General features: G+C 57.0%; 1 protein-coding gene across 7 annotated transcripts; it reads left to right on the forward strand.

Annotated features, from left to right (window-relative positions):
* Nucleotides 1-221: 221 nt before the first annotated feature.
* DUSP9 (dual specificity phosphatase 9) lies at nucleotides 222-9,022 on the forward strand. 7 transcript variants are annotated; one of them, XM_072744940.1, is made up of 6 exons: nucleotides 223-537; nucleotides 1,358-1,494; nucleotides 1,792-2,059; nucleotides 5,229-5,630; nucleotides 6,837-7,286; nucleotides 7,511-9,022. In XM_072744940.1, exons 4-6 carry the CDS (start codon nucleotides 5,264-5,266, stop codon nucleotides 7,834-7,836), a joined length of 1,143 nt encoding a protein of 380 aa, XP_072601041.1. In that variant the 5' UTR covers nucleotides 223-537; nucleotides 1,358-1,494; nucleotides 1,792-2,059; nucleotides 5,229-5,263; the 3' UTR covers nucleotides 7,837-9,022. The 7 variants fall into 7 exon arrangements, with proteins under 7 accessions (XP_072601042.1, XP_072601044.1, XP_072601045.1 ...); XM_072744939.1 differs by having other exon boundaries at nucleotides 223-527; XM_072744941.1 differs by lacking the exon at nucleotides 1,792-2,059 and having other exon boundaries at nucleotides 222-527.
* The last annotated feature ends 14,599 nt before the right edge of the window (nucleotides 9,023-23,621 follow it).

The raw sequence follows: 23,621 nt of genomic DNA on the forward strand, positions 1-23,621 counted from the left end.
CTGTGCCCGGCCCTCCACGGGCCCCTTGGCTTCCCTCCAGCGTGGACTCTTGGGTGCCACCCTCCCCCAGCCCAGGTCCCGCCGGGTCAGGTGTCCCCCCACTCCTGCGCCCGAGGCTCGGGCCGGGGCCGCGCGAGCATCCCGCAGGGGGCCGGGGCGGGCGGGGCGGCCAGTCTCGCAGGCGGGAGGAGGGCGGCCGGGGGCGGGGAAGGTGCAGGCCGCGCTCCCTCCGCGCTCGCTCCGCGCTCCCTCCCCGCGCGCCGCCGGCGACATCGCCCCTCCTGGGCAGGGGGCGGAGAAGACGGCGACGGGAGGGGAGGAGGCGGCGGCGGAGGCGGGCTTTGGAGTTTCCCTCCGCAGCGGCGGCGGCGGCGGCCCCTCGGCTCCAGGCGAGGCCGCCGCCTGAGGCTCCGGTGGCGCTCGGTGGCAGCGGCGGTGGCGCTTCCCGCCGCCCGGGCTTCGGAAACTTCCCGGCCGCGACGCGCGGAGCCGGCGCAGGAAGCCGAGCGGATCCGGGGTGAGCGGAGGTGAGCGGAGGTGAGCGGAGCACGCGGCTCCCCGGCGCCCACCCACCCCACCCCCACCCCGCCCGGCCGCCCCCTCCGACGTGAGCGCCTCCACCCTGCACCCCAAAGTCTTGCCTGCGCGCACCCCACGGGGCCGACGCACGCGCCCCTGCGAGCCCCACTCGATCCTGCCCCCTCACACCCCCCGCATCCCGTCCGTGCACCTCCCTGTCCTCCGCCACGCACATCCCCTGCCACTTGCACGCGCGCGCACAAACCGCGCACCGGGGACCTAGTCCTGCAGCGAACGCAGCAGCAGCCCCTGACCCACCGCCCGGCACTGCCCCCAACTCAGGCGAGCACCCATCCCAGACCCTGCCATGCCTCAGTACACACCCAGGCGCGTGCGCGCGCACACACACACGCGATACATCCCTGCCATAGCTGCACTAACATAGCTCCCCTCGCCGTGCCACCACCATCTCCAACAACCCATATGCTCATTACAGACACCCCACCCACGTTCCCAGCCCAGAGACACTGCGATCCACCTACCCCCGAGTGAAGACCCAAAACTAACTCATGCCCCAGCAGCCGACACTCCCCGCCGCCCGCAGCCAGGCCCATTCCCCAGGCGCACACCTCCTGCCTCCCCAGCGTGCACACTCTACGCCCCAACACGTATGCACACCTGCTGGATTTACCCTCTCTGGCACCCTGCCCCAACCCAGTGGCAAATAGCCCCCAGCACCCCCCCCACCCAGCACATGCCCGAGTCCCTCCCACCGCCACCCCCTGACACCTGGCACTCGGGCTCTAGAGGCTGCAGCATTTGGTGGCATCCCTGCCAGGTGCCTCTGGCTCGCCTTTGGCGCCAGCAGCTCGCGTCCTGAGGCCCCCTGGGTGCCAAGCTAAAGCGATCCTGAGTCTCCCCAGCGACTGGCTTGGCCTCTTCCCTAAGAGATAGAGAAGGCACTTGGGGTGCAAGGTACCGTACTTAGCTGTGGGGTGCGGGTGGGGGAGGGGAGGCAGGGCGAGGTGGCCCAGCTGCGGCCAAACACACGCCGCGGGTGGCCGGGCACGCACGTAGTAGGTGGGTTGGGCGAGGACCGGAGTCTGCTGCAGTGTGTGCGCGCCTGCATGCGCGGTGAGCGGCGGGCTGTGTGTGCGTGTGCGTGGGGGTCTGTGGGGTGGGAAACTGCGCGTGAGCCTCCGGGAGAAGCAGCACCCGCCGGGGCTCCCTCATGCAACAATTGGTTTCATTCATTCATGACTTCTTTGTTAGCGAGCATTTCTTCTGGGAGCGCCGGCCAGGCCCTGCGCGGGGGGCTGGGGCAGCCTGGGGCCGCTCCGCCTTGGAGGAACTCCCAGTCCTGCGAGGAGACCGACCGGGAAAAGCAGAAAGCATCCGCGGCGGAAAGTGGATCTGTGGACGAGGCGCCGGATCTGCCAGGGACGCTGGCGCTGGGACTTGTGCCCCCGGCCATGTGACTGGGCCGCCACAGCCGAAACCCTGCCCGCCGCTCGGCCCGGCGGGAACCGGGCGTTTCGGGGTGAGGGGTGGCGGGGGAGGGGGCGCCGCTCCCCGGGGCTCCGGGGCACCGGAGGGCGCACGCGGCGCGCGGGGTCTGCGGCCCCCCAGGGGCGCCCGCCGGGCGGGGTGGAGGCTGGGGGGGCGCCCGGCGGGGGTGGGCTGGAGGGGCCGGCTCGGCGCCCACCCTGCGGCGAGCGCGCGGCCTGCGGGCTCCGGGAGCCGGCGCGGGGCGCGGCGGGGCGGGCGCCACAGGGGTGCGGGTGCGGGCGGCCGGCGGGGGTCAGGGGGTGGGGGGCTTGGCTGCGCGCAGCCCTGCACTGCGGAGGTGGCAACAGGTTCCAGTTTGTCCTGCTGCTGGCGCAGCGGGCGCTGCTGGCGCCGGGCACCGACTACTCACTTGCGAGATTGGATACCGCGCCCCCCCCCCCGGGGGCGTTCCCTCCCGGTTGGTGGGCTTGCCAGCGGCGGGAGCAGGGTGCAGGGGAGCCCCTCCTCGGGCGTTGGGAGCCGCAGGCTCGGCACAGCCCACTCGGGGGGAGTTTCTTGGAGCCAAGCTTGGTCTCCCTTCAGGGGTGCGAAAGTTACCCCCCACCCCACCCCACCTCGCCTCCACCATCTTCCCAGCCAGGCTCTCCCCCCCAGCCTTACAGGGACCCCTCTCCAGAAAGCATGCCTGGGCACCTCAGGAACCCCCAAACTGCAGCTCTTAGGCTTTGCGGCTTCAGGGAACTGAGGCCCAGAGCGAGAGGAAGGAGAGGACAGGAAGGCTGCCTGGAGGAGGGCACCTGGGGGAGGAGGAGGGGCCGCTGCAAAAGGAGCGGAATCTGACTAGGCTGCGGAGGAGGGAGGTCTGGGCTGGGGGCAGGGGGACACAGCGGGGACTCCTCCCAGAGGCCAGGCCGTGGGCCTCAGCCCCACAGGAGCCCTGGGCTGGCAGCGCAAGAGGAGGGGGACCCTGGAGGCCCCTTGGAGGCCCTGGCTCCCCGTAACCTGCCCTCTCCCTAGTGTTACTTCTCCGGTTTTCTCTTCTTATTTCCGTGGCTCAGGAGAGGAGTCTTCATCCGCGGCCCTGAACCTGGTTATCCTAAACGTTGGCCTGCCCGCGGTTTTGCGTCCTCCGCGGCTTAGTTTCCCATCTGGTGGTGCCCGTCCTGTGTGCCCGCCTTTACTTGGTTCCCTGCGGTCGATTCCCAGAAGTGGCCGGAGGGTGTAGGTGTCTTCGTAGCTCTGGACGCCTATGACCAAATGAATACCCAGAAGGGCCACACAGATAGAGCATCCTCCAGCAGCAGTAGAGCAGCAGGCTGACTCTGCAGCATCGTTGGCAGCACTGAGTGTACTCATTGGGAGAACATTTTACCAATGTGACAGGTGGGGAGTGTTGCCTCGTCTCTGAAATGTGCCTGCCTGCCTTCCATACCTGAGCTGGAACCTTCCCCCAGACGTCCTGTGCCCAGGTGCACTCAGTTGCATCTCTTCCCTCATGCGGTCTTTTCTGGTTCCTTGCCCATTTATCAGAGTCTTACCCTTTTGATTAATTTGTATGAGCTTTATCTTATCTGCTCTGCATTTTCCTTCAACCCGGCCGTTTGCTCTCGATGGGCTTTAAGCAGGGAAGGGACACTTATCGCACCCAGCATTATGTTGTTCTGTCTCCCTGTTTATTACGCACCTATCCGGCTAAACTGGGAGTGCGGTGCAAGCAGGGCCCCTGTGCGTCCTGCCCTGCGTGTCATCCTGTGTCCATGGAAGGTATGGAAGCCGCTGGTGTTTAATGAACAAATGGCCTGGGGCAGGGCAGAGCGGGGTGGGGGGGTGGTTGAGGCGGACAGGCCTCCCCGAAGGCAGGGACAGGGGGCTTTGGAAGCCGTGACAGCCACCTGGCCAAGAGTTGGCCAGTGCAAGCCCTCAGCTCGCGCAGGGAGCAGACGGGAGCGTGCAGGTGTAAGAGATGCGCTGAGTACAAAGTCGCTGGCTCTCGACCAGGGAGGAGGCAGAGGGAGATGCCAGGGATGAGTCCCGGGACAGTAACGTGGCAAGAGCAGAGCACCCAAGTTTAGGGCTGGGTGCTCAGAGCTCCTGGGTGCCTGGGGTCACTCACTCCTGTGCGAGGGAGGCCCTCGGGGGTCCCCAGAAGCTGTCATCTGCCCTTGGGCAGAGTTCAGGGCCAGAAGACAGCAGTGGCTTTCTGCCCTTGCTTCCTCCTCCCGACCGTGATCTCAGTGGCAGCCCGCGGCAGCCCAAGGTGGTGGCTGTGATGAGCCCATTGTATAGATGGGGCCGCGAGGTGCAGTGGGAGGAGATGACAGTCAGGGCCAGCGGGTGAGTGGGGCTGGAGGCAGCTTCTGGGCCGGGCCCTGGGCTCCGATCCCTCCCCGAGCCCCTCCCCCTGCCTCCAGCCCACTGGTGCGGCGAAGACCGAAGACCGGAGGCCGCTCCCCTGCTGGGCCCCTGACCTGCCCTTGGCCTCTGCCCCGCCGTCCCGCTTGGGTGGAAGCCCCGGCTCAGCGCGCCACTTGGGGGCCCACCCGACTGCTTCGCTGGCACCCGTTGGCTCGCTGGCCCCCCTGAGCCCGCCCCCAGCGCCCCGCCCCTCCGAACGGCAACTCCACGTCCAAAGGCAGCGGCTTCCAAGGTGGAAGCTGGGCCCCGCTGCCAGGAAGCCGCCGGCTCGAGAGCGGCGCGGGCCGCGGCTTCCACGTGCGCGCCTGCTCCGCCGCCGCGTGTCCCGGGAGCCCCCACCGGGGGACGGCGCCCCGCGTGGCGCGCTGGCCTGGGCTCCGACCTCCGCGCGCGGCCGCCCGCCGCCGGCTCACGCTCCAGGTCTCTGTCCCGCCGTTTTGTCCTCGCGGGGCCCAGCGGGGCCGGGCGCTCCGAGAAGGCTGAGGCCGCCCCCCCCCCACCCCCGGCGGCAACTCTCGAACTTGGGGAGCGATCGCAGGCAGGCCGGGCGCGAGGGAGGGGCGCCCGGGCTCCCTCGGCTGCGGGACCTCTCGCCCTGCCCTTCCCGCGCCGGGCGCCCGGGGGCTGCATGCGGCGCACCCCTCGGGGAGCCGGGGCGCCCCTGTGCGCGTCGTCGCCGCGGGCCGGGCGCGAGGGGGGACGGGCGGTGCAGGGCTGTCCCTGCGGGGCCCCAGGCACCCGCCCGCAGGCTGCGGGCTCACGCGGCGCCCGCCCTGTCTCCGCAGCGCCAGGGGTCCGACGTGCCCGGAGCCGCGAGCCCATGGAGGGGCTGGGCCGCTCGTGCCTGTGGCTGCGTCGGGAGCTGTCGCCCCCGCGGCCGCGGCTGCTGCTCCTCGACTGCCGGAGCCGCGAGCTGTACGAGTCGGCGCGCATCGGCGGGGCCCTGAGCGTGGCCCTGCCCGCGCTGCTGCTGCGCCGCCTGCGGCGGGGGAGCCTGTCGGTCCGCGCGCTACTGCCCGGGCCGCCGCTGCAGCCGCCCCCGCCCGCCCCGGTGCTTCTGTACGACCAGGGCGGCGGCCGGCCCCGGCGCGGGGAGGCCGAGGCCGAGGAGTGGGAGGCCGACTCGGTGCTGGGCACCCTGCTCCAGAAGCTGCGGGAGGAAGGCTACCTGGCGTACTACCTGCAGGGTAGGTGCGGGCGCTGGCGCGGTGGGGGGCGCGGTGGGGGGCGCAGGGCCGGGCGCCTTCAGAGGGGATTCCGGGTTCCTCTGGGTTCCTTTCGCCTTGGGCCAGCCCAGCCGTGTTTGTCTAAAGTGGACGTGAGACCCCCTCCCGTGAGCAGGACCTTGGGCAAGTCCTTCACCCTTGGGGGGAGCCCCGGTCTGTGAGTCTGGAAAGTGGGGAGAATCTACCTGAGCTGCCCTGGCTCAGGGATGCTAAGCAGTGGAGGACCAAGTGCGAGCGCCCAATTCCCTGCCACCCTGGGGGGGGGGCGGTTGGTGTCACCACTTCCTAGAGCTGCTCGGCTGAGGGCAAAGGAGACAGGGGCCACAGGAGGCCAAGTCCCACTCTGCGAAGGCTGCAGAACAGGGAAGGGGAAAGAGAGAGAGAGAGAGAGAGAAGCAGTGAAGGCCGGACAGAGACCTATCCCACCATAGTCACCACAGGGCTGAGCAGGGAGGGGGATAGGCTGAGACAGGCCCCTTGGCCCCTTAATGAGCCAAATACACACCCAGAGGTACAGGGCAGGGACAGTGTTCCCATGAACCGACAGCGCCAGCTCGCCACCTCCCCATCAAGGGCAGGGGGGTCACCGGAGTGTCCCCTTGCTCTGTCCTGAAGACACAGGGATACAGAAACAGCAAGTGCTGGGTCTCCACGCGCCACCCCTGGCCCGGGTGGAATGTTGCGCTCTCTCCCAGGCTCCCACCTCTCGGGGTGCTCCTGGTTGAGCTGGATGGGAGGTGGCCCCCAGGAAGAGAACTCCCATCTGAACCTTTCCCCCTTTGGAACTGACGGTGGCTGTCCTCCCCAAGGCTGGCGGTATATCTACCCCGAGGAGCCCTCGTGGCTGCCTCGGCTTGGCCCTGGTGCTGTAGGATGCTCTCTGGGTGGCTCTGCGTGAGCCCAGAAGCTTGCACCCCAGCAGCAAAGCGGGCGCTCGGGGTCCAGAGGAAGAGCCACCAGCCTGAGCGAGGGTGGTCGGGCTGCCCACAATGCGCCCCCCGGGGGACACCAGTATAGACCGGGCTGCCGACCCTCGAGTTCCCTCTGGGAACATCTGCAAGCCCCCTTGGGTGTTGCAGTTGCCTGGGGTGGGTTCCCGATGCCCCGCCAGGGGCACTTGGCTGCCCAGGTGGCCAGTCGGACAGGACGCTCCCCCTCCCGTGCCAGGTGGCTTCAGCAGATTCCAGGCCGAATGCCCCCACCTGTGTGAGACCAGCCTCAGCGGCCGCGGCGGCACAAGCACAGCCCCGGTGCCCAGCCCGGTGGTGGGGCTGGGCGGCCTGTGCCTGGGCTCCGACTGCTCTGATGCCGAATCCGAGCCTGACCGCGACTCGCTGAGCTGTGGCCTGGATTCCGAGGGTGCCACCCCGCCCCCCGCGGGGCTGCTGCCATCCTTCCCCGTCCAGATCCTGCCCAACCTCTACCTGGGCAGCGCCCGGGATTCAGCCAACGTGGAGAGCTTGGCTAAGCTGGGCATCCGCTACATCCTCAACGTGACCCCCAACCTGCCCAACCTCTTCGAGAAGAACGGCGACTTCCACTACAAGCAGATCCCCATCTCAGACCACTGGAGCCAGAACTTGTCCCAGTTCTTTCCTGAGGCCATCGCCTTCATTGGTAAGTCGGCCCTGCCCTCCTCTCCCTGCCTCCCCCCCCCCGCCCCCCGAGGGCCCCTCCTGGGCTTCACCACCGTCCCCAGAGCCCCAGACTGGACCGGCCACCCGCGACAGCCCTAGGACCCCTCAGGCAGGACGGGGCCCCCGGGGCCACCTGGCTCGCAGCAGCGCAGGGGCAGGGCCCGCGCGTCACGCTGCCTCCCGCTCTGCCCCCCGCCCCCCCAGACGAGGCCTTATCCCAGAACTGCGGGGTGCTCGTGCACTGCCTGGCAGGCGTCAGCCGCTCTGTCACCGTCACCGTGGCCTACCTCATGCAGAAGCGCCACCTGTCACTCAACGATGCCTACGACCTGGTCAAGCGGAAGAAGTCTAACATCTCCCCCAACTTCAACTTCATGGGGCAGCTCCTGGACTTCGAGCGCAGTCTGCGGCTGGAGGAGAGGCGCGCCCGGGAGCGCAGCAGCGGGGGGCAGGAGTCCGCTGCCTCCGACCCGCCCTCCTTCTTCACCACCCCCACCAGCGACGGTGTCTTCGAGCTGGACCCCACATAGGGCCCCGTCCCACCCCCGCATGGGTGCCCTCGCCCACCCATGAGCGGGGCGGTGGGGGGTGAGGAGGGAGGGGGTCTCAGCCATAAGCAGGGGGTGGGGGGGTGCGCAATACCTCATGGGAGGGCTGTTGGGAAGAGGCCGGAGCCAGGAGCCCCTCCAGAGTGGCCGCGGGGAGACACCTGTCCTACCCACTTTTAACATCCACGGGAATCCTATTAAATGTGCCTATAAGCCGGGCCCAGGGCCGCCAGCCTGACCCGCGCCGCTTTCGGGCGGAACCACGCTCCAGAACCTGCCTCTTCTGCGACTGTTACTTTTCTCTTTAGGGGGGGTGAGGGTGGGGGGATTCCCGTTCCAAGGGACCATCCAGATGGCTGCCCGTTCCCGGGCCTCGAGCCTCCCTGTGGCTTCTCCTTTCAGAAGGGTGTGTGCTTGCTCTGGCTCCCTCGTTTGCTGCAGAGACCTGCCCCCAGTCCCATCCCTGTCCCCAGATGGCTGCTCCTGGGGAGGCTTCCCCACCAGTTAGTCCCCTCCCTGCTTCTCTGCCAAGGCCTCAGGCCTCTTGGGGCGAGGGCCTCCCAGGGGATGCGGCCCCGGGGGTGGGGTGCCCCCCCCAGCAGCGCAGGGTCCACGTGGACCGCCCCTCTCTGGGTGGCTCCTTGCTGGGCGCACCTCAGGGGAGGGTGCGGGCCTGGGGGCTGCTGCGCGGGTTCCTGGCCACACATCTGGCGCCCTGTTTATCCACTTGACGTTTGAAAAGATGCCTTTTTTTCCTCTTCCCCCAGATGTCTTAACGGGATCACTGGGGCTCTTTGTGACTGAGGGTGGCCAAACTGCTGCCGCGGGAGATGGGGGTCTCGGAGCAAGAGCTGGGGGCGGGGAAGAGGAAGAAGGCCTGGATTTTGCCGCTGCGGGTCCCACACAGCCACGGTTGGCCTGGGGGGGCGGGGAAGGGGCCAAGCTGCATATACAGAGTCATTCATTGCAGCGCACACCCCTCGCGGGCGGCGCGCATGCATGTGTGTGTGCATGTGCCAGTGCTCACACACGCACGCCGGCCTGTTTCCACACCCGGCCCGGGACCGGCAGTCCCTGCTGCCTGCGGGGCCATCTCACCCTTGGGAATCCACACCACGGTTGCTTTCTTTAATTGTTCCTGAATAAACGGTTTATGTAAGATACTGAACAGAGGGAACTGCTTCCTGAGCACCCTGGAGGGTTTGGGGGAAGGGGGGGGGGCCCGGAGCGGGGATGCTGGAGCCCCGTGCTGGACTGCGGGGGGCGGGGGGACTTGAGCACCCACCCTCAGCCGTGACCTGCCGTCGGGCACCCACGCAGCCTGTAGGCCCAGCCTCCAGCAGAGCCGCCCATCGGCTCCTGAGCCACGGAGCCCCCACCCTGGGCCACACGCTGCTCGAGACAGGGAGGCCGCATGAGCCAAAGATGCTCGCCACTCGGAGCCGGCTTCCTGGAGGGGCAGGGAGGACTCTAAGCCGACCCCAGTGAGGCTGAGTGTCTGGTTCTGTGCAGGGAGCAGGGGAGCGGGGACCCACCAGCAGTGACCTCAGGGTTTGGCAGCCGAGCCCCAAGGCTCAGCGCGGAGTGGGAGCCGAGCCTCAGTGTGAGGGGATGGGAGCCACCGGAGGACGGGAGCCAGGGAGGAATGGGGGCACACCTGCGTGGCCAAGCTCATGTCCCTCTGGCTGGCACCGCGTGGAATTTGCTCCTTGGACTGCAGATCCCGGGACGGAGGCAGGGAGAACCTGCAGCGTCCGCTGGGCCACCTCAAGGGACAAAGGAGGCTTGCTCCTCGCTGGCTTCCTGGGCTCAGCGCCGGACGACACCCCTGAAGCTCAGGTGGTCCTTCTCAAGCCTCGATGCCCAGGGCGCCCAGGGGGCACAGTCGGTTAACTGACGCTTGGTTTCGGCTCTGGTCGTGATCTCAGGGTCAGGAGATCGAGCCCCATGTCGGGCTCAGTGCTCAGGCTGCTGGAGATTATCTCTCTCCCTCTGCCCCTCTCCTCACTTGTGCCTGCTCTCTCTCTCTCTCTCTCTCTCTCAAAGAAATAAATCTTTAAAACCATGACTCCCAACCACAGAGATGTGGCAAGAGGTGGAAGTGAAGCTGGAAGGTGGGTGCGGACAAGTGCAGGGGGCGCACATGCCCAGGAAGCAGGAGCCCAGGCCACCCCTCTTCCTTGGACACCCTCTTCCTATAGCTACCCAGACACCTCCCATGGGAGCCAGGAGATGATGCCTGGGGCCCCGCATAAAGCCAGTACTCTTGGGGCGCCTGGGTGGCTCAGTCGGTTGGGCGTCTGACTCGTGGTTTCAGCTCAGGTCACGATCTCATGTCAGGAGATCAAGCCCCACATCAGGCTCTGTGCTGGATGGGGAGTCTGCTGGAGATTTTCTCTCTCCCTCTGCCCCTCTCCTCACTCGCTCACTCTCACGCTAAAATAAAATTTAAAAAAAGCCAGTACCCTTGAAGGGCAATGCTCTCAACAGGCATGGCTGACAGATTACTGGCCCCCCCCCAAAGACGGCCACATCCTAATTCCAGGCCACTGTGAATACGTTACCTTAAGTAGCAAAAAGGACACTGCAGATGTGCTGAAGTCAAGGATCTTGAGATGGGGCGACTGTCCTGGATTATCTGGGTGGGCCCGAACACCATCATATGCATCTTTATAAGGGAAAGAGGGATTCAGGAGAGTGAGGGGAGGAGACATGGCAATGGAAACAAGGATCAGAGCCGGAGAGAGATGGGAAGAGGCTACATTACTGGCTTTGAAAGTGGACAAAGGGGCTGCAAGCCAAGAAATGCAAGTGGCTTCTAGAAGCTGCAGAAGGCAAAACAACAAATCAGCTCGACTGATACCTTGAGCTTAGCTCAGTGAAATCTATGTTGGGTTGCTGATCTCCAGAACTGGAAGAGAACACATTTGTGCTGTTTTAAACCCCTGGGTTTAAGAAAAATAAAATAAACCCCTGGGTTTATGGTGATTTGACAACAGCAGCAGCGGAAAATGAAAACAATTGGTGACCTAGAAAAAAAATACCCCGCCAAAAGAGGTGAGGATATTTACTTATTTTGCCCTTGGAAATGGGTAGAAGTGTGAAAAAAAAGGGGAAATTGGGCCCTCAAGAATTTATAGCCACAAGCTGAATTTTTTTTAAAGATTTTCATTTATTTATTCATGAGAGACACAGAGACAAAAACAGGCTCCACGCAGGGAACCCAACGTGGGACTCAATCCCGGGTCTCCAGGATCACACCCTAGGCCAAAGGCGGCGCTAAACCGCTGAGCCACCGGGGCTGCCCTACAAGCTTAATTTTTAACTGAAAGAATCTAGGCATAGAGGACTACACTCCACAGCTTTTTTTCTTGGAGGGACTAAGGGACAATGAGTGATCTGAAGGGGGGCACAGCTCCGGGATTTGTCTGGAAGCTCCATTTGCTTAGCTTGCACACGGATTTCACTTGGAATGGAACAGCCCAATAAAAATAGCGAAGTTTTGAAAACACATTTTTTTAAAGATTTTATTTATTTATTCATGAGAGACACAGAGAGAGAGAGAGAGAGAGGCAGAGACACAGGCAGAGGGAGAAGCAGGCCTCATGCAGGGAGCCTGACATGGAACTCGATCCCTGGTCTCCAGGATAAGGCCCTGGGCTGAAGGTGGCGCTAAATGCTGAGCCACCCGGGCTGCCCTGAAAATACATTTTTTAAAAGTTTTAACTGAAGTGGTCCAGAAGGAGTATTGCCCCCAGAGTGCCTGGCAGGAGCAAGCACAAATCCTCTGTGCGGGGACATCCTTTCAATATGGGCCTGTAAGGTGGGCTAGGATGATGAAGGGGGGGCTGTAGTTGGGTATTTGCCCTCTGTTAGACCCTGATACAGCCCCAGTAGCTCAGGATCTGATGCAAGAGTTTGTCCCGAAGGCAGGCCTTATTAAGAACAGAATGGTGTATTTCAAAATCTCTACTTTCCCCCACCCACTGCCAGAAGCAGGAGACCTCTCTCGCATCTTCACTGCGCCAACCGTTAGGGCCCCTGGAGAGAAAATGTATAAAAGTGTGGGAACCTCCCTAAGATTGGGCCCCTCCCCTCCCCAGATTTTTTTTTTTTAACTTTCAGACGTGTCGACACTGAACCTCAAGCAATTCATCAGTTAAAGTTCAGGTTTTCCTCCCCCCGGCACTGTTCTCTCCCAGGTGTCTGCTCTGTTAGGCTATGACTCTCCCTGTATCTGCCTGCCAGTGTTTGGAACAGTGGTTCGCCCTGTGGATCTCACTTCTCTCGTGGATCTAAGGAGAGCTGTTGACTTTTCAGTGTGTTCAGCTTTTTACTTGTTGAGGGCGTGCAGTGGTGACTCCCAAGCTCCTTCCATGCCCGACCAGAAGCTGGAAGTCACTCGAGTCTGATTTGATTGGCTGATTTTTTTTTTATTATTGTAGGTTACATTTTATGTTTCTTCTACTTGAGTCAGAAAGTCTGGATGGTGAGGCTGACAACTTATTTCCTTTCTCTCAGGTACCACAGGGTCTTCAGTGACTGTTGTCTCCCTTCTAAGAACAGTTGATTCATATATTTTGCCAAGGTTTCCAGTTTTGCGTGGTGGGAGGGTAAATTCTGGACCCTGTTACTCCCTCATGGCCATATCAGCATTGAATAATATTAAGCTTTGTTAAGATAAATACGCTAAATGCTAGATTTTCTAGAGTGAAGATTATATAGAGTGTATTACTTTTAAACTAGTAGAGGAAAAGTCTCAAACATTGAGGGAAAATCTCAATCCTAAAGAAGTCAAGGACGAAAATAAAGAAACAAACACTGGAATAAGTAGAAGGTATAAAGTAAGATTTTAGAAATTAATCCAAACATCACTTAAGCAAAATAAATAGACTAAACTCTCTAGCTAAAGACAGGATTAAGGACATCTGGGTGGCTTAGCGGTTTAGCGCCTGCCTACAGCCCAGGGCGTGACCCTGGAGTCCTGAGACCCGGTCCCACATAGGGCTCCCTGCGGGGAGCCTGTTTCTCCCGCTGCCTGTGTCTCTGCCTCTCTCTCTCTCTCTCTCTCTCTGTCTCTCATGAATAAATAAATAAAATATTTTTTAAAAAAAGACAGGAAAAAAAAAGACAGGAGTATTTTATTTTTTTAAAGATTTTATTTATTTATTTATTTATTTATTTATTTATTTATTTATTTATTTTAATTTATTTTTTATTCATGAGAGACACAGAAAGAGAGACGGGGGGGGGGGGGGCGGCTCATCACGCCCTGACCCCAAGGCAGATGCTCAACTGCTGAGCCACCCAGGTGTCCCAAGACAGGATTATTTTAGATCCAGCTATAAGCCATTTCTAAGAGACACATCTAAATAATAGGATCAAAAAAAAAAAAAAAAGATTAAAAAGGCCGGACTTCTAGCTATGGCCAAGTGAATATATAAAAAATAATCTCCCTCCTCCCCCCCAAACAAACAACCTGGCTAACTTCAGTTAGTAGAGCATGCAACTCTTGACCTTGGAGTCATGAGTTCAAGCCTCACATTTGGAATAGAGTTTACTTAATAAAAAAAATTTTTTTTAAACTATAAAGTTGGACAAAATTGACAAAAACAACCTTGGTGACCTGGAAATCAACTGAAGGTATATAATAAACCAAGAAGCTAAACTTTGGGACTGGCATAGTGGTTTAGCGCCGTCTGCAGCCTGGGGTGTGATCCTGGGGACCCGGGATCTAGTCCCATGTCAGGCTTCCTATAGGGAGCCTGCTTCTCCCTCTGCCTGTGTCTCTGCCCCTCTCTCTCTCTCTCTCTGTGTGTGTCTCTATGAATAAATAAACAAAATCTTTAAAATAAATAAATAAAATAAACTTTGCGACTCTGTGGCATTCTGATCTAGCTTTGATCCCATCCCTCCCAGCTTGTTTTGGCATGGGCCAGGGCAAGGCAGCTGATGAAGACCAGCAGCTTCTCTGCCTAGGTTTGAGGAAAGCTAACTCAATTCGGAGTGGTGGATAATACCTGCATCCAGGGCATTCTCAGTGGAAGTGACTTCTCAAAGGCAAAACAGCCAACAACACAGCTCTTTTAGACTGATATTGTGAATGTGCTTGGGGCAAGCATATTCTCGGCTAGCCAGAGAATGAAGAGGTCTCAAACTTTCCATGTTCTCCTGGACTATCTTGAGGCTACACACGCATATAAAAGAGACTCAAGGGGGGGATCCCTGGGTGGCTCAGCGGTTTGGCGCCTGCCTTTGGCCCAGGGCACGATCCTGGAGTCCTGGGATTGAGTCCCGCATCGGGCTCCCTGCATGGAGCCTGCTTCTGCCTCTGCCTGTCTCTCTCTCTCTCTCTCTCTCTCTCTCTATCATGAATAAATAAAATAAAATAAATTTTTTAAAAAAGAGACTCAAAAGAACCCAGGGAAAAGAAAACATTAGACAGACCTGCAAATACCCTGAACACTGAAAGAGGTCCCCTACCCATGCACAGATCCATCAGCAGTATACACAAGTCTGACTAGGTGAAGATGTTATTAGCAGTTTCCATCCAATCAATGGCCAGCCACTAAGCTAGGCAGATACAGGGGCAGCCCCTACAAAACCAGGCTTGAAAATTTAAACTAGAATATATTTAAAAAGCAGAAGGTCACCTAGGTGGCTCAGTTGGTTAACCATCTGACTCTTGAACTCAGCTTAGGTCTTGATTTCAGGGTAGTGAGTTCAAGCCCCATATTCGGCTCTACACTAGGCGTTGAGCCTACTTAGAAAGGAGAGGCACCTGGGTAGCTCAATCAGTTAAGCCTCTGACTTTATTTTGGCTCAGGTTGTGATCATGAGATCGAGCCCCACCTTGACTGTGCACTCAGCCAGGAGTCTACTTCTCTCCCTCTCCTTCTCCCTCTCCCTATGCCCCTCCCCCTCCTCATGCCCACTCTCATGTGCTTTCTCAAATAAATAAATAAATAAATAAATAAATAAATAAATAAATACAAACAAACAAACAGACACTTGTGACTGCACATTGAAGGGGACAGGCTACACAGATTTAGTCCAGAAAAGTTACACAACAAAGAAGCAAACAAGTGACAAAACACACACACACACGCATAGCAAAAAAAAAAAAAAAAAACCTCTAGAGAGAACTGGAATATCAGAATTCAGTGTTGCTGGAAAATATCTTCCAAAGTTTTTGATTTTCAACAAAAAAATTTACAGACATACAAAGAAATGGCAAAGTGTGACCCACATTCAGGAAAACAATCAACAAAAGAAACTACCTCTGCATGCTCCTAGATGTTGGAATTAGCAGATAAAAGCTTCAAAGCAGTTATTACAAATATGTTCAAAGTACTAAAGAAAACTATCCTTTAAATAGTTAAATGAAAGCATAATGACAATGAATCAACAAAAAGATATTCTTGATAAGGCTATAGAGGTTTTTTTTTTTTAATAACTAAATGGACGGGCACCTGGGTGACTCAGTTGGTTAAGCATCCAACTCTTGATCTCAGCTCAGGTCATGATCTCAGGGTCATGGGTTCAAGCCCTACATCGGGCTCCACATTCAATGGGGAGTCTGCTTCAAGATTCTCTCTCTCCCTCTGCCTCTGCCCCTCCCGCTGCTCATGCCCACTCTGTCCCTCTAAAATAAATCCTTTAAAAACTTTTTTAAAAAAGGAGCACCTGGGTGGCTCAGTCAGTTAAGCATCTACCTTCATCTCAGGTCACAGACAAAAGGAGAAAGAGACAATTCAACTATGACAGTTGGAGATTTCAATACCCGACTTTCCAATAATTGGTAAAACTAGAAAGAACATCAGCAAGATGCAGAAATCTTGAACAACACTATCCACAAGGCTGACCTAACTAAAATCTATGGGACACTCCACTCAACAAATGCAGAGTACTCTTCAAATATGTGTGGAACATTCTCTAGGACTAGGATTATAACTTAGACTATAAAACAAGTTTCAGTACATGTAAAAGGATTGAAATAACTCAAAATAGGGCAGCCCCGGTGGCTCAGTGGTTTAGCACTGTCTGCAGCCCAGAGTGTGATCCTGGAGACCCCGGATCGAGTCCCACTTCGGGCTCCCCTCATGGAGCCTGCTTCTCCCTCTGCCTGGGTCTCTGCTTCTCTCTCTCCTTTCTGTGTATTCTCATGAATAAATAAATAAAATCTTTTAAAAAAAAACTTTAAAAAATGAAATAACTCAAAATATGTTTTATATTTTATATTATATTTATATTTTATATAAAGTAAACACAAAAGAATTAAATCAGAAATCAAAACCAGAAAGACATCTAGAAAATTCAAAAATATTTGGACATTGAACAGAACACTTTTAAGTAACCTTCAAGCCAAAGAAAAAATTACGAGGGAGGGATCCTTGGGTGGCTCAGTGGTTTTAGTGCCTGCCTTCGGCTCAGGGCATGATCCTGGAGACCCGGGATCGAGTCCCACGTCAGGCTTCCTGCATGGAGCCTGCTTCTCCCTCTGCCTGTGTCTCTGCCTCTCTCTCTCTCTCTCTCTCTCTCTGTATGTCTCTCATGAATAAATAAATAAAATCTTAAAAAAAATTACGAGGGAAATTATAAAATACTTTGAACAGAATGAAAATGAAAATTCAACACATCAAAATTATGGGATGCAGCTAAAGCAGTACTTAGAAGGAAATTTGTAGCTTTAAATGCCTCAACCAGCAAATAAGAAAGGTCTCAAGTCAACAGCCTAGTAGTGATCTACCTTAACAACCTAGAAAAAGAAAAGCAAACTAAATCCAAAGCAAGCCAACATAAGATCAGTGTAGAAATGACTGAAATAGAAAACAGAAGAAAACTAATGAAAACAAGAGTTTGCTCTTGGGAAAGATCAACTAAACCAACCTTAACTAGACTGATCAAGGAAAATGGTTACCTAGATCAAGAATGGAAAGGTCGGACATTACCACTGATAAAACACAAATTTGAAAGATTCTAACGCAATGTTTTGAACAACTTTATGGCAACAAATTAGACACTTCAGATGAACTGGACAAATTCTTAGACACAAATAACCAAAATTGACTTCCAAAGAAAGAGAAAAAAAAACTCAAAGACAACCTACAGATGGGAGAAGATATTTGCAAATGACCTATCAGATAAAGGGCTAGTTTCCAAGATCTCTAAAGAACTTATTAAACTCAACAGCAAAGAAACAAACAATCCAATCATGAAGTGGGCAAAAGACAGGAAGAGAAATCTCACAGAGGAAGACACGGACATGGCCAACACGCACATGAGAAAATGCTCCGCATCACTGGCCATCAGGGAAATACAAATCAAAACCACAGTGAGATCCCACCTCACCCCAGTGAGAATGGGGAACATTAACAAGGCAGGAAACCACAAATGTTGGAGAGGATGTGGAGAAGGGGGAACCCTCTTGCACTGTTGGTGGGAATGTGACCTGGTGCAGCCACTCTGGAAAACTGTGTGGAGGTTCCTCAAAGAGTTAAAAATAGAGCTGCCCTACGACCCAGCAATTGCACTGCTGGGGACTTACCCCAAAGATGCAGATGCAGTGAAACGCTGGGACACCTGCATCCCGATGTTTCTAGCAGCAATGGCCACAATAGCCAAACTGTGGAAGGAGCCTCGGTGTCCATCGAAAGATGATGGATAAAGAAGCTGTGGTCTGTGTATACAATGGAATATTCCTCAGCCATTAGAAACGACAAATACCTACCGTTTGCTTCGACATGGATGGAACTGGAGGGTATTATGCTGAGTGAAATAAGTCAATCGGAAAAGGACAAACATTATATGGTCTCATTCATTTGGGGAATATAAAAATTAGTGAAAGAAAATAAAGGGAAAGGAGTGAAAATATCAGTGAGGGTGACAAAACATGAGAGACACCTAACTCTGGGAAATGAACAAGGGGTGGTGGAAGGGGAGGTGGCCAGGGGGTTGGGGCGACTGGGTGATGGGCACTGAGGGGGGCATCGGTGGGATGAGCACTGGGTGTTATGCTATATGTTGGCAAATTGAACTCCAATAAAAAATTTTAATAAAAAAAACAAAGAAAGAGAAAATCTGAACAGACTTATAATAAGCAAATAAATTGAATTAGTAATTTCCAATGTTCCATAGCAGAAGAAATGGACATCTCTCCAAAGAAGCCATCCAGACAGCCAACAGATACGTAAAAAGATGCTCAACATCACTGATCATCAGATAAATGCAAATCAAAACTACACTGAGATATCACCTCACACTTGTCAGAATGGCTAAAATCAACAATGCAAGAAATGAGTGTTGGCGAGGATGAGGAAAAAAAGGAACCCTCTTGCACTGTTGGTGGGAGTGCAAACTGGTGCAGCCACTCTGAAAAACAGTATGGAGGTTCCTCAAAAAGTTAAAAATAAATAAATAAATAGATAAATAAATAAATAAATAAATAAAAATTTTTAAAAAGTTAAAAATAGGGGATCCCTGGGTGGCTCAGCGGTTTAGCACCTGCCTCTGGCCCAGGGCGTGATCCTGGAGTCCCGGGATCGGTCTCACGTCGGGATCCCTGCGTGGGGCCTGCTTCTCCCTCTGCCTGTGTCTGTGCCTCTCTCTCTGTGTGTCTCTCATGAATAAATAAATAAAATCTTTTTTTAAAAAAACGTTAAAAATAGAGCAACCGTACAATCCAGTGATCGCTCCACTGGATACTTACCCCCAAAATACAAAAACACTACTTCAAAGGGATATGGGCACCCCTATGTTTCAAGCAGCATTATCTACAATATCCAAATTATGGGAACAGCCCAGGTGTCCATCCATATGGATGGATAAAGAAGACGTGGTATACACACAGTGGAATAGGACTCCCAGAGAAAGAGATCCTGCCATTTGCAAAAACGCGAATGGAGCAGAGAGTATAATGCTAAGGGCCGTGTGTCAGAAAAAGACAAATACTATATGATTTCACTCATCTGTGGACTTTAAGAAACCCAACCACAAGAGAACAAAACAAAAACCAAGCAAAATAAAGACAGACAAACCGAGAAACAGACCTGTAGTTACATCTGAGGACAAGCTGACGGTCACCAGAGGGGAGGGGCATGGGGAAGATAGGTAACGGGGTTAAGAAGTGCACTTGTGGGATCCCTGGGTGGCGCAGGGGTTTGGCGCCTGCCTTTGGCCCAGGGTGCGATCCTGGAGACCCGGGATCGAATCCCAAGTCGGGCTCCCGGTGCATGGAGCCTGCTTCTCCCTCTGCCTGTGTCTCTGCATCTCTCTGTGTGACTATCATAAATAAATAAAAACTTAAAAAAAACATTAAAAAAAGAAGTGCACTTGTCCCCACGGCCACTGGGTGGTGTGTGCAATGCGGAGATGTTGAGATGTTGGATCTCTAGATTGTATACTTAAAACTAACAGAACACTGCGTGTTAACTATCCTGGGATTTCATCAACCAATTAATCACTTAATGGTCCCACAAAGAAAATCCAAGCCCAGAAGTCTTCACGGGTGAATTCCATGACGTAGCATAACCGGAAATCTATGTCCATAGAAAAACTTGAGTGTAAAAGAGAAAGAAAAACCTGCATCAAACGATCACAGCAGCATTATCCACAACAGCCAGAAGGTGGAGGCACCCCGAAGGCCCATCAGTGGGTGCACGGATGAGCAAAACGTGGTCCCCGCATACCGTGGAACATCGTTCAGCTAGGAAGAGGTCGGGAAGTACTGTTCCACGCTCCGGGGCGGACGACCTCAGAGACGTTACGCTGGACATGAGAAGCCGGGCACGAAGGGTGACGTATTGTATGATTGCATTTATGTGAAACATCAGAACAGGCCAATCCACAGAGGCAGAATGTAGACTAGTGGGGGGCGTGGGGGTGCTGGGGGGAATGCCGAGTGACCACTAATGGCTACAGGGTTTTTTTGGGAGGTGATGAAAAGGTTCTGGAATTGGATCGTGGTGATGGTTTGCACACCTTTGTAAATATGCTAAAAACCAACAAACTGTACATTTCCAAGGGTGAATTTTACAATATGTGGATTATATCTCCATAAAATAAAACAAATTCTAACTTTGAAAGGGAAAGGATCAAAGATCCTATACCGGACAGATATTAACCAAAAGAAAGTGACAGTTGTTATGTCACTGTCAGGCCAAGTGGACCATGAGGCAAAAGCATTGTAGTGTCAATGCGCGTGTCACTCCGTTTTTTTTTTTAAGGTTTTATTTATTTATTCATGAGAGAGAGAGAGAGACAGAGACAGAGACAGAGACCCAGGCAGAGGGAGAAGCAGGCTCCATGCAGGGAGCCCGACATGGGACTCGATCCCCGGCCTCCAGGATCACGCTCTGGGCCGAAGGCAAGTGCCAAACCCTGAGCCACCCAGGGATCCCTGTGTCACTCCGTTTTGATGAAATGATCAACTTACCTGAAATATGTAGCACCCGCACTTACTAACTTAAAAATACACAAAGCAGAAAAAAAAATACACAAAGCAGTAGTTGGAGGAATAAGAAAGAGCCATCAGGCTTCTACTCAGGGACATCTCCGTGGGGCCTCGGGGCATCCGGGTGGCTCTGCCGGTTGGGCGCCCAACTCTTGATTTCGGCTTGGGTCATGGTGTCCAGGTCGTGGGATCGAGCCTCACCTCGGCCTCTGTGCTGAGGGTGTAACCTGCTTGGGATTCTCTCTCTCTCTCTCTCTCTTTCTTTTTTTTTGAAATCTCCGTGGGGCCTGGAGACAGGCTCTGGAGATTTTTTTTTAAGATTTATTTATTTATTTATGATAGACATAGAGAGAGAGAGAGAGAGAGAGAGAGGCAGAGACACAGGCAGGAGCAGGCTCCACGCAGGGAGCCCAACGCGGGACTCCATCCCGGGTCTCCAGGATGGCGCCCTGGGCCGAAGGCAGGTGCCAAACTGCTGAGCCACCCAGGGACCCCCTCCCCCGGAGATGAGGTTTTTAATATTCATCGCAAAAGGCCAGGTGGGGTTGAAAAATATCGAAAACCTCTCTTAAGGCAAAAATCTAATCCCGTCACTGCCCTGCCTACAGGCAGCTGTGCAACGGCTCCCCAGCGCCCACTTGAGAAAGTTCACTTTCCAGGCCAGTCGCTAGCCACTGGGCACAAGTGTCCTCAATCCACCAAAGCGGGTTATTTGTTCTTTCCCAAACACTTCGCGCTTCGTGTGTTGCCCACCTGCGGCCACGGGGACGGAGGCACGGCTGCCCGGGCTAAGCCAGGAATGGGCAGAGGACGTGGCTGGCCTGTGGCCACCAGTGGCTGGCGGTCCTGCGTGCTCCCCTCCGCCTCCCGAGGGAGCTGCTTCTCTCCCGGGGTGGACTCCTTCACCCCCCCATGTCACCCACGAGTGATCCCCATCTTTCCAGGCCCCTCCACTGCCCATGTCCCGCCTCGGGCCCCCACGTGGACCCGACCCGCGTCCCTGCCTCCAGCGCTGCCACGCCGAGCTCCGCGGGGTCTCTCTAGGGCTCGGGTCCCACGCTCGGCCTCTGGCTCCGTGGAACGACCTCCAGGTCCCCACTGGCCAGCGAATGTCATGAAACGGAACCGAGGCCCCGGCTCCCCGTTCTTCCTCGCGCTGACGGCCTGCACCCGCGCAGGGAAGGGTGGAGAGCCCCCCGCGTTCTCCGCAAGTCCCCAGGCACCCTCATGCTCCCAGGGAGCCTCGTCACTCGCACGCAGGCAGTCGGGGGCGTCAAGCACGCGGCTGCGTGGCCTTGGCTCCGGCCCTCGGCCTCTCTGCGCTGCCCTTTCTGCAGGTGTCAGGTGGAGATGGTGACGGGGCTTCGAGTGACACACGGAGGCGGCGGGTGGCCCGATGTAAAGCTGCATCCGCATTTGCAGAGGAGGACGAGAAACAGTCCCCTTGGCTCTATTTTCGGGCCCTGCAGGGAAACTGGCCGTGCCCACCACCCACCCTGTCTCTCCCCCAAGCCCACCCCATCCAACCCCTCTTGGTAAATGGTCCGACGCCTAGGCCACCGGGCTGCACCTCCTTCGCTCCCCACCCCCACCCGACCAGCATCCCCGCCCCACCCAGCCGGTGTCCCCGGCCCCAGCGCCACCCACAGGTTCGCGGGGACCCCCCCTGTGTGGGCCAGAACCAGGACTACAGGGTCCTCCCATTGCCGGACTGGTCCCTGACAGCTGGGAGGACGCGAGCGCACTGGGCCCCGCTCCCAAGCAGCACCCACCCTCTCCAGCTGCCCCAGCTCAGCTCCTGCCACCCGCCAGCGGCTGGCCACCGCTCCCAGACTAAGGTCCAGCCCTTACCCTGCCAGGCCTGAGCACCTGCCCGTCCCCGAGCCTGCAACGGTCTCACAGAGCGGCCCCCAGCTCCCTCTCCATGGCCCACCCCCAGCTCCGGCCTTAGGGGCCAGTCTCTCTCCCAGACCGCGACACCTGCAGCCTAGGCACCTGGGCGACCCAAAGATTGCCTCTCACAGACTGCCCCCTGGGAGGGATACAGGGCACCCCCCCCCCGCCTGCCCTGGGGGTCCCCTTATCTCCCGGCTCCCGGATGGGAAGGGCAGGACTTCTCCCCCAGGGCCCGATTCCAGGGGTGCGGGTGGGGTGGGGAGGGTGGCAGTGGGGGAGAGGAATGGTTTTGAGCGGCTGCCCAGGTGGTGACGTCCGAGGAGGCCTGATGGATGGTTTTAGATGTGGCCATGGCGCCGCCTGCTGGCCGGAGGCCAAGTGGCACCCGCGTGCAGCCGGCGGAGCTGCAGCCCCAAGCCCGCGACCGGCCGAGGGTCTGGCCGTCTCCCAACCGAGCGGCTCCTGCGCAGGGCTCCCGGAGCAGCCGGCGCGCTGTCCCCACGCAGGTCATGCCTATCGTCCGAGCAAGCTCACCCCCTCCATTACGGGGCCTCCTCCTCGAGGGCAGGCACCTTGCACGCCGGGCCCAGGGGCGGCCACAAACCAGAGGCCCAATCGATACTTGGACAAAACAAGAACAAGCAGGTGTCCTGAGACTCCGGGGTGAAGACGTCAGAGGTGTCAGGAGGTGACAAGGGCCTGAGTAGGAGCTAAGGGGGGGGACAAACAGGTCACTGGAGGTGAGGACCCCAAGCTGCTGGGACCTGGCCTCGGCCCTGGCTGCCTGAGGGCCCCTGGACTGTGGGCCGGGAAAGGGGCGCAGGCATGGTAGGACTGGATCATGTGACCCAAAAGCCCGGAGCGCAGCATCACCTAGAAGTGGGCCTAGAAGTGGGCCACGGGGACAAAGGGCGAAACTGCCCGCCACCCTCTGGATTTGCCCTGAGCACAAGGGCCCATGGGAGCTAAGGGCAATAGGGAGCAGGAAGGAGGTGAGGGGAGGCTAGGAGAAGAGAGCTAGAGGGGTTGGTGCGCCTGGGACTCCCACCCTACGATGTGCCCATTGCCGGCCGCCTGGAGGTGCGCTATGCCCGGCGGTTCCGACAGGTGCCAGGCCCCCTGGCTCGACCCGAAGCACCATTGCAGGCCTCCCGCGCCCCCTGCCCTCGCCCCCCGACACCCAGGCCGGCCTTGCTTGGGCCTCCCTGCCTCCCTGCCACCTCGCGGGTCCCAGAGCTTCACAAGGAGAAGGGTCTCCCCCATCGCGCTCCGCAACGGGGGCTGGCAGGGAGCAGCGGGCAGGACTCAGTGGGGAGGAAGCACCGGCCAGCTGGGCCGGGACTCAGGGTGCTCCTCTGCTCGGTTAGGGCTGAAGAGCGGCCCTAGGGGTCTTCCTCGAATGGAGGGAGGAGGGAGGAGG

This window comes from Vulpes vulpes, chromosome X (assembly GCF_048418805.1).
Source record: "Vulpes vulpes isolate BD-2025 chromosome X, VulVul3, whole genome shotgun sequence".
Lineage (NCBI taxonomy): Eukaryota > Metazoa > Chordata > Mammalia > Carnivora > Canidae > Vulpes > Vulpes vulpes.